The sequence below is a fragment of the Paramormyrops kingsleyae genome, chromosome 11 (genome assembly GCF_048594095.1).
Source record: "Paramormyrops kingsleyae isolate MSU_618 chromosome 11, PKINGS_0.4, whole genome shotgun sequence".
Taxonomy (NCBI): domain Eukaryota; kingdom Metazoa; phylum Chordata; class Actinopteri; order Osteoglossiformes; family Mormyridae; genus Paramormyrops; species Paramormyrops kingsleyae.
The window spans coordinates 25,608,097-25,621,792 of NC_132807.1; the positions used below are offsets into that span (position 1 = coordinate 25,608,097).

Consider the following 13,696-nt stretch of genomic DNA (forward strand, 5'->3'; position numbering starts at 1 on the left):
GGTGCTGAGGCCGATGGACAACTTGTAGAAAAGTCTGGAAGGATTTGATTGACAGGGCTTTATGAAACCATTAAAATCCCCGTGTGAAAGGTTTGAATTAAGCAGATGGGTGTGTGTTTGTGTTGGCCGGCTCCCCCTCTTCAGGCAGCTGGGGGGGGGCTGCCATTGGTGGGGGTGGTAAAGCGAGACCGCCGACACTTTACTCCCATGGATGGGGGAAACCCCTGCATAACGTCTGATTGGCTGTCACTGCCGCTCACCGGCCATGATTAATGACCTCGCTTTTGATGGACGCTGAGCGTGCTGTGCTGCCTGGTGGATCGGGACTCGCGAGCAGAGGGAGATGTCCGGCTGGTGGTGTCCCTCATGGTCACGACGATCTGCTCTGTCCAGATGCTTCAGAGACGCCATCTTGAACACTTACACACTTTGTATTGTATAGCAGGCACTTTCTGCTGCAGCAGTTGGCTAACTTCCCCTCTCACGCATACAAAGCTAAGTTTTGCTAGTTGCGCTAATCGATCCAGGTTTGTGGTGGGAAAGTCGTGGGAACAGCAGGCATGTTGGAGACCTGCAGCACCGCTTGGCGACATGCATGGGGAAATGGTCCTTTTCATTGCCGTAGAGACATGAAAAAACCCGACGTATCAAATTCACATCATATATTCAGTCAAAGGATCAAACCCACAGATCAGTAATTTCCACCGCTTTTTCATTCCTAGATTTGCTTGCATGTTTTTCAAACTTCACTTTTTTAAGGTTCCTCCTTTGACCCATTTTATAGCCGCCCTTCCATTTTTTTTTTTGACATTGTTTAGACATGTTTATTGCATTAATTCCTGTTTCTGTGAGTGTCTTCGCTGGACTCGTGCTCTGCAGCGTGGCGATCGGACCACCTGCTGATCTCACACTCCCGTTACTTCTGGCAGAAGGTCTCCAGGCTCACCCCTCTGCTGTATTGCCCCCGCCATCATAAAAATAACGAGCATGCTTTTCAAACATGTGGTCACAACCTCTCCTCCGTGGTACGCGGAGTGTATACCGCCGTAGGGTTTAGGGATGCAGAAATTTACAAGCTGCGATTCGGGGTAGTTGGCACTGGGAAGCGGCAATGTTCTCTGTCATGTCCGCTCCCCCCCCTCCCCCCCACTCATCTCTGGCTTGTGCTACAGTCACCGCCACTGAAACTTGATAACGCTACAGGGGATAGGGGTCGGGGAAGAGGGCGGTGCCATTAAGTGTTGGGGGTTGGGGCTTGGGGTGGGATTAAGGGGCCTCCTGTCCTGTGAAGGATGATTAATGAGCCCCCGGAACTCCGGGCCTGGCCTTTTTACGCGGGATGGGAGTGATGGGCAGCAGACGTGGGGGAAAACCGTCCTGTTCAGCTTTTGGGGGGGGGCTGCATCATAATTTCATGAAATGGGGCCTTTGAGCAGGGTACCTTTCTGTTTTGGAACTTTTCCTCGTGTCACTGAACACTGTCTAGCTATTCAGAAAAAAAAATATTAAAATAGTTATAGTTTGCAGTTACTGACAGACTACTGAGCTGGCCCTACGAAGGTCCAGGATTGATCGCGACCTCCTGGCTGTTCAGATGGGTTGCCAGATGAGGCGAGCTTTAAGCAGCATTAAGCGGGTCCTGTTGTGTCCCGCTCCATGTCCTGCCAGCTCCCGGGTTTGGCTGCTTAGATATGTGTACTGGGGACTGACCTCTGGGACACAGATGGGAGAGTGAGAGCAGGCTCTGTGCCATATGTAGAATGTTTTAATCCCCCTTTTTAACATGTATGCGCCGGCAACCCTGCGTATGTTGAGTTAGATTTGACTGAGGGAGAGAGAACATGCGTGAAGCTCACCGACAGCAAAGAAGAAATTAACAGAGCAGGAATGTGGAATATAAGTCTATACATATGAATGAAATTGCTTTTTTAAATAGATGTGCTGTGATTGATTGAGGACGCGTATAAACTGTTGTCATAGTTTTCAAATTTACGTTAATTATTTTTTTACTTCACTTCTCCATTTTGTTTTTCAATTTTAGTTCAGTTTCTTTGAAGAATGTACTAATAGTTTTAGATTCATTTCCATTTCATGATCATTTCTAGTTTTAGATAAGTTTTTATTTTGTTTTCAGTACCATGTATTGATACCGCTCTGGAAGTGACTTGCATACTTTCACCGTGAAACAGCTAAGGTGAAAGTGTGAAGTATTTTGTTTTCATGCCCTAACGTTCCCTTCCAAACCCCTCCCTCTTTCCCTTAACACCATCATGTTTTTATATCTATGAAGGACCCGGGTTATTGATGCGAGAAATTAAGTCTGCCTGGGTGTCTTCCAAGGAAGACCACTAGGGGAGCAGTGGTTAGAGAGTGAGAAATTATTCTTAGAATTATTAAAGTATGGCAATCGGCCACATTTATGTGTGACTGTAAGACTGAGGGAATGGAGAAAACGTGCGGTGGCAGCCACTAGATAAAACTTAATCTCTCCTCTCTGGATCACGGTTGCCGGAAGATGTGCTCTGAGCTCCTCACTGGCACATGACCCAATGGTGCCTAAGCTCCTTTTGGAATCATAAAGAATCCTTTACCTTTGTCGTGAACACTGTTGTTAGTTCAGCCGGAAATGGCACCTTCAACCTTGATGAACGTGGAAAAACGGTGCGCAGGCACACCTCGACCAGACGAGAGATGCACCAATATGGCGGACAATGGTCTTTGCTTCCTGTCGGCATGTACATTGTGACCAGAGTGCAAATTGAGAGGCTGGGGGGGGAAAACAAAGCTGATTTTTACCTGCATTTCTTCTTCGTTTTAGTTTGTATTGTGTTCATTGTAGTTTTTATGTAGTTTTAATTTTTTAGCAAACTGTTATTTTTATTTTTGTTTCAGTTAACCAAATGATTTCATCACTCCTAGTTTTAGTTTTAGTCTTAGTTTTTGTTAACTGTAATAACTCTGGTACTACGGCGCTGTTTTATTTTTTTATGTGAGTAGGCAGGACCGCCCACACTAATGTACAGTGGACACTCCTTTTCAGTGCTTTTTAAGGTATATATCTATAATCTGCCCAAAAAAGAAGCTGCTCTTTTTGGGAAGCCTGTTCCTAGATCTTTTTGTTTTAATTTAAGGGTGGGGTCGCAGTTTTGATATGGTTGAGGCCCACAGCCAAAACTAAAATTATTATGGCTCCACCCGACCCCCACAAATTACAAGGCTGCCTTCTTCCTGTCGTCACAGTATTTGGAATTAGTGACCCCTCCCCCGCCACTCTTCCCCATTCAAAATCTTCATTTCCTGACTCTGTCTGCCGGATGATACCGCAGTCTCCCAGTTTTCCGATGCTCTTTAATCAAGGAGGCGCTGTGTACTCTGATCAGTCTCTAGGCTAGAGCTAATGGCTGGTCCCCAGTGGATTTGAGGAGGGGGGGGGATTCTGATGGCTGTGTCCTCCATGGGCCCCCTCTCCGCATCTCCGTTTTTGGGATCTTCTGTCCATTAATTCCAGATTTTGCAGCCCCCAGCGAAAGTGTTGAGGAGGCGGCCGCAGACTTTCGTGTGGGGCGAGCATGATGATGTAAACACTATCAACCCCACCCCCCCCCCCCCACCCCCAGGTCAGTCAGACAGGTGTGAAGTCTCAGGACGCCAGCGACATGCACCTGTCCTGTCACATTTCCTCCCACGGTAGCAGAGCTCATAAAGGCCACCCGGGACCTGTGTGTGCAGAGTGCTGCCTCAACAAGTTCCTCAGGTCTCCCTTACAGCCAGGGATGGGTGGGGGGGTGGGGGTCTGTGTTATCAGGGTTATACAAAGGGAAATGCTCCCTTTAAAGAGAACGGCCCACGTGACGTTGCTGTATTGATTACGTCTAAACTTGGGAATAAAAGAGTGGGATGTGCAGAGAGTAGAGGTCCCAGGAGGGGGGGGGGTTTGGAGAGAACTGCTCTTCCAACCTTTGAAATTTTATGGGGGGTAATTTCAGTGTAATTCTATTCCCAACCGCCCCCCCCCCCCCCCCAAATTCCCTCTCGTTTTGACCTCTTTTATGCCCCACCCTACTGAGTTGAAAACAATGCTGCTTGCGTCTGCGTGTGATCGTATGTGCCTTTTGTTTTATTCACTCAAGTTCAATTTATCGTTGTCTGATGCACTTCACACAAGTACCAATGAGCTCTTCACAGAGCGGCATCCGAAGCTGCCATTGGGGTATAGAGTAGGCAGACACAGGCCAAGAAGTGTGCAGCACGTGAACTCAGAAATAAACATGCATAAGCGGGAGATTCTCAGAGCACACGGAGTAGATAAATATCTTCTGAGTGGTCTTTCCGGTCTTCCAGCCTCGCCGGAGCAGGTTCTTCTGCTGTTGCGCTAGCAGATGGTGGTCCTGTGGAGCTCCAGTTTAAGGCGACGGTAGGAGGACTTGCTGAGCCCTCAGATGCAGACGAGAAGCTGCAGGCGAGACCCAATGCTGCCTTTCTCAGCATGAGGGGTCTCTCTTTTTAACATGTTAAAAGCTGGAAACTGGGAGGAAGTGATGTGCCTTTTAGCACAGCCCCCCCCGCAGCCTTTAGCTATGTGCCCCCCCCCCCCCCCAAAACTCACTCTACTGCCTTATCTTCAATCTGAAAAGCTGATTGGGGTGGGGTGATCGTTTAAGGCCTTCTCCAGCCCCTGGGCAGGGTGTAGTCTTGGGTTCTTCAGTGTCTGGATTCTTGTATGCCCCCCCACATGCACTCCCCTGTCTCTCCTGTCAACCAGTTCCATCAGCTCACGTTTCCTGTACCCCCCCACCCCAGTCTAATCAACATCTGACAGTCATGATGCGCTCATTCCGCACCCCCCCTTCTCCGTTTTTTCCTGTTACAGTAGTATTTTTATTCAGAATGCACAATGCGTTTAAAGATAAAATGGAAGCTTGTCCAACTGGTTTTTATCACTGGTTTGGACCTTGGCCGGAGCTTAGGCACCATTGGGTCATGTGCCAGTGAGGAGCTCAGAGCACATCTTCCGGCAAGTTCCTCTCCTCAGTAGTTCGGGGGGTCTCTCCCCCAGCCAGCGGCTCCTCCAAACTGTCATGTGATCTTCATCTTGCCAGTGAGTGGGCAGTGTGTCCTCTGCATCAGCCCAGTCTGTTCCCTGGCCCTTCCGCCTCCTTCTTGCTCTCCAGTGCTGCTCGTGGGACAATGGGCAGTACAGGGCTCCATCCCCTCTTCTGTCGACGCCACAGGAAGGGCGGAGCTCCGCGACTTGGGCTTGTTTAAGGAATATCAGGTAAATGAGTTTTGTGACACCAGGGTCTGGCCATTGGAGTAAGCAGACAGTCGCAGCCAACCGGCCAATCAGCATCAACCTGTGCAAAATATTTTTTTCCTGAGATTGGCATTTTTGTTTTGCTTTCAGATATTAATTTAAACCAGATGACAGAGGTAGCCTATAGGTTCCTTTATCCAATGCTTTCTGAGGGACAGGACTTGCACACATGTTCACACTGTAGCGATGTAAGGTTACCTCGCCTGGATCGGGGGCTGTATCGACTTTTAAAATCACTCAGAGGGCGACTGTGTAGCAGAAGCTCTCATGTTTTGGACGTCTTTTTTTTAAATCTAATCTTTGGATGTTCAGCACTGTGAGACAGCTGCACTAGCAAGGACGTTACAAGACAACGGACGCGCCGGCAACGCTGCAGTTGCGGGTGCATCTGTGCGACAGGTGTCTCTCACCACACACTGCTGCCTTACTGTGTGCTTATTCTCAGAAAGGGGGGGGGGGGGGGTATGGCAGTGGGGGTCGACATATCCAATGCTGTGTTTCGACCGGTGATGTTGGGGGATAGAAAGCCAGCCCTTGGGCCGTTCTGGAATTTTGTGTGGAGTTGAAGTTTCATTCCGGAACAATAGACTGGGGGAAAAAAAAATCTAAAACCTTCCTAAGTGTCACCTATCATGTTTGTCGTTGACTCCCTGACACCCAGTTGGATGTTCAAGCTTCTTAGTGGCGCCTCATCTTTCAGTGGGAGCGGGGAAGCGTGAGAGCTGGGCAGCCTGACTTCCCCAAAGCAGTTTCACACAGTGCAGTGCCAACCTTTGACCCCTTTCGGCGTTAATCGCTCTCCTAGTTACAGGCCTCATCCATCGGGTGGGGGGGGAACAACTACAGAAGAAGGTCCTAGCCAATTAGAAACCAGGAGTCGTCATCACATGCTGCTGCCCAAATGACGGACTCTCCACATGACCAATCCTGCGCTGAGACTGAGTCCATGGAGACTCACTGTAAACCAATAGCAGTTCTGCATTGTGCTGCAGCCGTGGTCATTGACGATGAATTGCTGCCCTGCAATTAGTCACCAGACAGGGATAATGGGAGAGGTCAGGAAGGCTGTGCGTGCTGCAGTAGGCAGAGAGGCCACCAAGCTTGGGAGGCATGTGGACAACATGGCAGCCAGAAGGATGATGTATGAATTAGGGCTGGGCAGCGTATCAAATATTTACAGTATATCAATATACTTTCAGAACGAGATATAGGATAATACAATAATACATTTTATTGTGCACAAAAAAATAGGGCTCTAGTAAAGATTGTAATAGATGCTAATAGTTTTTCTTCCCGGTTGTGAATAATGCGAGGGCTTGGGGGGGTGACGTTGCACAGACTCTCAGAATCCACAGCTAAGATCAACCCAATACAGTCAGTGTCTCACGGGAAAGCTGACGGAGGGGAAAGGATGACTGTTACTTGGTTCATTTAATTTTAAAACGTCGATAGTTAAAAATATTGGAAGGTACGATATTTGTTTTACTTTGTAGACTTATGACTTAAAATGAGGGTTTTTCCAGTTCTTAAGTGCACTTTCTATGGTTGTCGGGCTTCAGTTTTTAGAGACGTTTGCCAAGTAGGTTTTAGATTTTAGTTTCCATTTTAAGAAGATCCCGTGAACTTTTTTGGCCCATATTGCCCAGGCCGAATCCAGGTTGCTGGAGACCAGCAGCTGCAGTGATGGACTTGGACGTGAAGCTGAGGGTGGGCTGGTGCTTTCAGACCGAGCCGTCCCAGTGTCCTCTGGGTGCACACTGGGGCATCGTAGATGCCTGGATTCCCTGGCAGATTCAGGGGGCCCAGCACCTTTACAGGGGCCCTTGAATATGTAAAATCATAAAATTAAATAACTGGGCAGTCCAGAATTTCTAGTTACCCTTCTGAGTACAAGACTCTGTATTGCCTTAGTAATTTCCTGGTATTTTCTGGGTTGCAGTTTGTCAGGTGTCTCTCGGCATAAAGCTTCCCAGAATGACTGTGGGCCGTTCAGGACGGTAACCTGTTCAGGCAGGAAGGGGGTGCAGCTTTATTCTAAGAAGAATGCTGTCATTATCATCCAAAAGTAAAATGGAGTGAGAATCAGTGAATATGCAACAAAAAAAATGCCAAATTAATAAACTCCTGCCTTTACAATAATATTAAAAAACAAGGGAGAGGATTTCATTCATTTTCTGATGGTGAAAAGGCCCCGAGTGACCGTTGGGAGTGCAGTGAGTGGCTGTTACGGGAGAGGGAGAAATCGCACAGCTGATATACCAAAACGGAATGTCAGCTGCAGCTTACAAGAAGGAAAAAAACGATTAAAAAATGACCGGATAGCTTTCTGCTGAACTACGGATGGAACTGATGGAACAAATACCTAGCAGATTTCAAATAAATATTAATGCAGAGGGTGTCTCTTAATCGTTTTATGGTCCTTGGCAGTTCGTAGGTAAATCGTGTCTAGATGATAATTAACAGCGATATGATTCATCGCTTTCCGACTTGTGGACTTGTCTCCCATGTGACGTCGCTGTATTTTCACGTGTTTGTCGTCGTCACTCTCAGAGCCCCCCCCCTCAAGCCTGGGTTCGCTGCCAACCCGGCAGGCGGTAGCCAAAAGCTCCCCCCCCCCCCAAAAAAAATGGGCCTTTCTGTCCTTTGTGCATCTGATTTGACCCCCCTTTGTCTCCTGGGACTAGAGCTCCTTTATGAGTGTGCCCCCCCCCCCAGTCACTCATAGCTTCCTGCTGACCAGCACTTTAATTCATACGTCAATAACCACTGGCTGACCTCTCACCCCTCCCGGAGCCTCTGTAATTGTTTGATGTTGGGTTGATGTGTACCTACACGTTAAGTAAGCCCCCCCCCCCCCACACACACACACACACACACCCTTTTTTTTCCCACCCAGGGGATGAGCCTCGCTGCTGCCATTAAACTCTGCATGTCAGCTAAACGCATCGATGGCTTGATCTCATGGTCTCCATCGGAACGGCTGATTGGCCCTGTAGGATGCCTCGGCGTGGGGGGGATAGGGCTGGGGACAGTGGCGTATTCCACCCCCACCTAATTAATGATTTAGAATGATGGCATGATGATGCCGTGCGATTCTGGAAGCTGCTCCCACATATCGATCCGTCCACTCGGAGCCACGGCCCACACTGGCTGATGGTTAACTGGCTGCTCTGGTCACACCTCATTTCGTGAGGGCTGGCTTTGCGTTCTGATTGACCTCTGCTGCTCTTGAGGCAGGTTGATGTTTTGTCTGTTCTGGCTCAGCTTGATACCTGGGGTTGGTGTTAGCCCATGGGTCCCATTGGAAGCGACCATACAAACCACAATAGTGGAGAAGCCAATAGAAGAATCATCTTATTAGTTACTTGTTTTTGGACAAAAGACTCATCAATGAAGAAGCTTCATTTTCCCAGGACAGATTTCCTCTGATAAGTCTAAACCAAGGGTGTCAAACTCCAGTCCTGGGGGGCCGGAGCCCTGCACATTCTCCTCATTTAACACACCTGATTCAACTCCTTGTGCTAATTACCACACAGCTCTTGAGCCGAATCATTTGTAGTGGAACAGGGAAAGGGCTAAGCTACACAGGGCTGAGGCCCTGGTCTAAACTGACAAAGGCTGTCAATTTGCCAGCTTTACATACTGGTTGGTGCTTCACTAGTTAAGTGCCACATGTAGAATCTAGTAATCCCAGCTTCTCTGCTACAAGGTACACATAAGCCATTGGTAGCATTTGCTGAGTAGTATGAGAAGCATGGAGTAGTTGTGATCTGTTTGACCGTGATCATCCTTGTCTGCATTTCCTAATTAGGATAATATTGTTTTGAGATGCAGTAATTGTCTGCAGGAAGGTGTGGGAAGGAGAACCGTGGCAACCTCATGATAAAGGGTGTAAATCATTTGCTACACATGATGTACTTTACTGTTCAAATGAAATGGTATGATGACATCAGATGTTCCTTGAAATGACTTGATTGGACGTGACGATTGATCCAATCAAATAGAAACTGAGGGACTTTTTTTTTTTGAATGTCATACTGCACAATGTCACAGGAATGTCAATTCTGTCTTTGGATAAGTGCTTCCCCCTATGTTTAAATATTCATGATATGCGTTTGATACACATCAATGCTCCCAGTACTGATACAGGAGGATCGTTATGATTTTATTGGTGTGTCAATATGAATCGATGAATCGCAGAATGTTCACGTCCCTGGTTTGTAGCCCTCTGCTGTGTGAAATCTACCATGAAATTGAAGTCGCCCCCCCCCCCCACCAGTGCTGTGTGTGTTGGGGGGGGGGGGGCGTGGAGGTGTGACTAAACCTTTTCTCCTGCGTATCGTAAATGCCGTGCGCAGTAGATGTAAGTTCACTGAACAGAAAGCACCTTCTCTCTCTCAGCGTAATTTTGTGTGCTTTCATGTCGCCCCCCCCCCCCAAAAAAAATAAAATTCCCAGGAACCCCGGTGAACCGCATCCCCATCATGGCCAAGCAGGTGCTGGACCTCTACATGCTGTACAAGCTTGTGACTGAGAAGGGCGGCCTGGTGGAGGTCATCAACAAGAAGATGTGGAGGGAGATCACCAAGGGCCTCAGCCTGCCCACGTCCATCACCAGCGCGGCCTTCACGCTCCGCACGCAGTAAGCCCGTCCCCCCGCCCCCCAGGCCACTGACGGGAACTCTGCATTGCTTTGCCTTGCTTATCAGTGTGATTGTTCATAGTCTGGAGGGCAGGGTTTGACTGCGTTGTTGTTGTTCTTCTGAAACTTACATGGATTCCATAAGGCTTGTGGTCTACGGCAGTGTTTCTAAAACCAGGAACCCCCCCCCCCCCCCACCTCCCAATTCCCTGGGAGTTTGGGGGGGAGCAAAAATGTGGAGCATCTGGCAGTGCCCAAGGACTGATTTGAGAAACACTGGTCTACAGCTTTGCCTTAATTTCCAGGCTTGGAGAATCGTTATAAGCAGGCTACTAGAATTTCGTTCTTAATTATCAAGCTGTTTTTTTTCCCCCCCCAATCTGTTCGATATCATAATGTTGGTGCCTCGCAAATGAGATGTTTTACGTTTTGCCAAACTCACGCATGGGGCGTGTCTCCCTCTATGCCTCTTTCAGGTACATGAAGTATCTGTACCCCTATGAATGTGAGAAAAAGGGTCTGAGCTCGCCGGGGGAGCTGCAAGCCGCCATCGACAGTAACCGGCGCGAGGGCCGTAGGCCCAGCTACAGCGCCAGCCTCTACCGCTTCCCAGCCTCCCCAGGCTCTGCGCCCCACATCCTCCCCTCTCCCAAGATGCACCTGGCGTCACTGGGGGGCGGGGCCCCTGTGGGACACAATGGGCTACTGGCGTCACCTGGGCTGTCACTGAAGAAAGGCACAGGTACTAGTCTGATCCGTCCGGTCGAAGCTCGGGTGAAAGGCTTCGAAAACCAAGGGCAACTGTTATGCAGCTGGTTACTGAAGGTGATAAATGTCTCTGTACAAAAGACATACGCTATTTTTGTTTAGGTTAAGCATTATACCGTGATATGAATTCAAGTCCAACTTAAATCTGCCTGTATACAATATTTTGGTCTTTTGGTAACAGTACTGGTTTGTTACCTCTCTATTCTCTGTATAATAGTACCCCCTGGTGGTGTAAATTGGAACTACATGAGAAAAGTTCCAAATGATTAAATGCGTTTTCAGAGAGCTGTTACTGAAGGAATTATTTCTGATCTGCTCATGAGAATTTCAAGGCAATGATGGGGTTCTGGAATTGTAGGTTGACATGGCGATTTGTGTCGATTTGTAGCAGAGTGTATTGAGGGTTGTCACATGGTACTAAGATGCACCACAAGTCAGCCCCCTGCCCTCAGTTTCCTGTAAACAGCAGTCATCTTCTGAGCGAAGTGCAACACAAATCAAGAAGAGAGTGTCGTTTGTAAACATACAGAAATTATTCTGACACTGAAATAGGTATTTTCAGAATCAGAAAAAAATACTCCCTGGGGACCTACAGGGGCTTTTCAGAATTTTACCGTTGGGTATAGAGAAACTTCTCACGTGAAAGCTGTTATGATAATTAATTTTCTTGTTTGTCTTAGAGTGAGAATATTTTTGAAATTCCACATAAAAATGACAAAGTCGAGCACAACTTATCTTCAACAGTTAAGCTGATGTAGCCAGATTGTACAGGCTGTGCTCACACCAAGCCTTGGGGTGCTTGCTTAATTTTGTAAAAAATGTCATAATTTTTTTTGACTGACTCTTTCAGTTTTGTTCTTGCCATTTTGCTCTTAATTGCAATTGTAGCCACTGGCTCCCAAAAGGATACTTAACACAAACGTTTGGTGTTTTATGTTGCTGCAAAGGTGTTACTAATTAATAAGCACCTAATGAGACCGCTTGTCAATGAACTATATAACTATAATTTGTGTTTCGATGTATTACTTCTTGGACTGAATGTTTAGAACTGGTTGTTTCTAATGTGGCATATATTTTTTTTTTAAACAAAGGAATAAAGTAATGATGTTTGTTATGAAACCAATAAATTAGCAATATTTTTACTGAATTGAGCAAGTGTCCCCAGACTTGGAGGCAGTCATGTGCTGGAAACTGCCTTTTGGTGACTTGCGTCGCTCTCTCAGTGGGTGTCATTATGCGTAACTGCTTCATATGTCTATACTTGGTGATGGTTGTGATTTCGCTGAAACGGAACAGAATGCTAACGTCTTCCCATTTCTCTTTCGCATATCGTTTCCTTACCAACGCAACCGCGATTCTCATTCATGGTCAGGGACCGTCAGACAAACTTGACCATGGCAAGACACTTCAGAATGTTTTGATTGCGGCAAATGTATAGTTTACAATACAGTGTCTGGTACCGATTGCATTTGGATCAAAATGTCCATCAGAATCCGTCATTCTTGGTCCTGTTTAGTTTGCTTAAAGTTTGCTGGACTTTGAGCTGCCTTAATTTTTTATAATTGTTTTATTTTAATAGTACCACATACAACAGATTGTTACTTAACTCCGATGCTTCTTGCTTTACGATGGTGCAGCAGCGATGCACATTTAGTGGTCAACTTTTGAGTTTTGATCTGTCCCTATGCTTATTTATGTAGTTGTTCAGTGACAGTAGTGATTTACGTATCATATTTGACTTCATTAGAATGTAACCCCGCAAGTGGAGGAGTTGCACACGGACAAATAAAGCAGCCATGTTAAGGTGACAGTATATTTGTACAGACACCTGTGAGAGTTTCATTGTGGATTTAAAGGAACTGTGGGCCTATTTCCATAGCAATCCAAACTGACCCCTATGACGGAGGTTGGTTTGTGGGGGGAAGGTCATAGGATTTCTGCTGTCATCAGCCACCAACCGTCCCCCACGTTGACCTATAGCGTGGCTTCCCAAACTTCTCAGCCCATGAAGCCACAGTGAATCATGACCCCCATTCTGGGGGCTGGTAATCATGTGGTTGCAATTATGGTTAAAATGCGATGTTTTTCCCCACATTTTTAAAGTGAACATAAAATGGAAGTCGTCATGTGATCCTCACTTTGTGAATCCCTGACCTACAGTAACATGCGTGAGGCTCACTGTCTCACTTCCCTCCCCCTCCAGAAGAAAGCGCCTCCCCGACGACGGGTTCCAGCCGGGCGGCACTGGGTGTGCATCAGCAGCAGCCGCCGGCGCCCCCAGTGGGCCTGGGCCTGGGGCTGGGGCTGGGGCTGGGCCTGGCGCGAGCCGCGACCTTGGAGCAGCTGCGAGAGAAGCTGGAGACGGGCGACGGGCCGGAGCGCAAGGTGGCGCGGATGGCGGAGGAGCAGCAGCGGCTCATGCAACACGCGCTGCAGCACAACCTGCTGACCATGGCGGCCCACGCCCCCGTCGGAGGCCGGCCCACTTCCAGTCGTGGTTAGTGCCCCCCTATTCCCCACTTGTTTGCTTAGTGTATGATTAGATAAACAATTTTCATTTTGATGCCTGACCTTGATCACCTTCCAAATTAGTGTCAACACCCAACACAATGACTTCTGCTCCACTACTTCATATTTGCACGACACGTACGCACTATAATAGCCCCTGTGAGTAGTTCTCCCCCAGCACCAATTAAATGACCAATTCCACACGCCTGCTTGCTCTGTCCCTTGGACTTTCTCTCTCAATATCTCGTTGTGTCTATCGGGTGTCTTCTCCCATGTTGTTGCGCTTCTAACATCCTCCTGCCCCCGGGTCTGTTTCAGAAGACAAGCAAGACCTGGCATTAAGCATCTCCACCAATGGCAACGCCAGCATCAGTGTGTCTGTGGAGGTCAACGGCATGGTCTACTCAGGTGCGGGCTCCTCTGAACGGCTCACTGAGCGCTGGCTGTCAATAAGCGCTTCCCGT

General features: G+C 47.8%; 1 protein-coding gene across 4 annotated transcripts in view; it reads left to right on the forward strand.

Annotated features, from left to right (window-relative positions):
• Positions 1 to 13,696, forward strand: part of LOC111847961 (AT-rich interactive domain-containing protein 3B) — a 38,220-nt gene that overhangs the window by 20,894 nt on the left and 3,630 nt on the right. For 3 of the 4 annotated variants that reach the window (XM_023819597.2, XM_023819601.2, XM_023819600.2), the window contains exons 5-8: positions 9,773 to 9,956; positions 10,433 to 10,698; positions 12,928 to 13,221; positions 13,551 to 13,640. In XM_023819597.2, coding sequence (XP_023675365.2) covers positions 9,773 to 9,956; positions 10,433 to 10,698; positions 12,928 to 13,221; positions 13,551 to 13,640 — 834 coding nt within the window. The remainder of the gene's footprint in view (positions 1 to 9,772; positions 9,957 to 10,432; positions 10,699 to 12,927; positions 13,222 to 13,550; positions 13,641 to 13,696) is intronic. The other variant, XM_023819599.2, reaches the window with a different exon arrangement.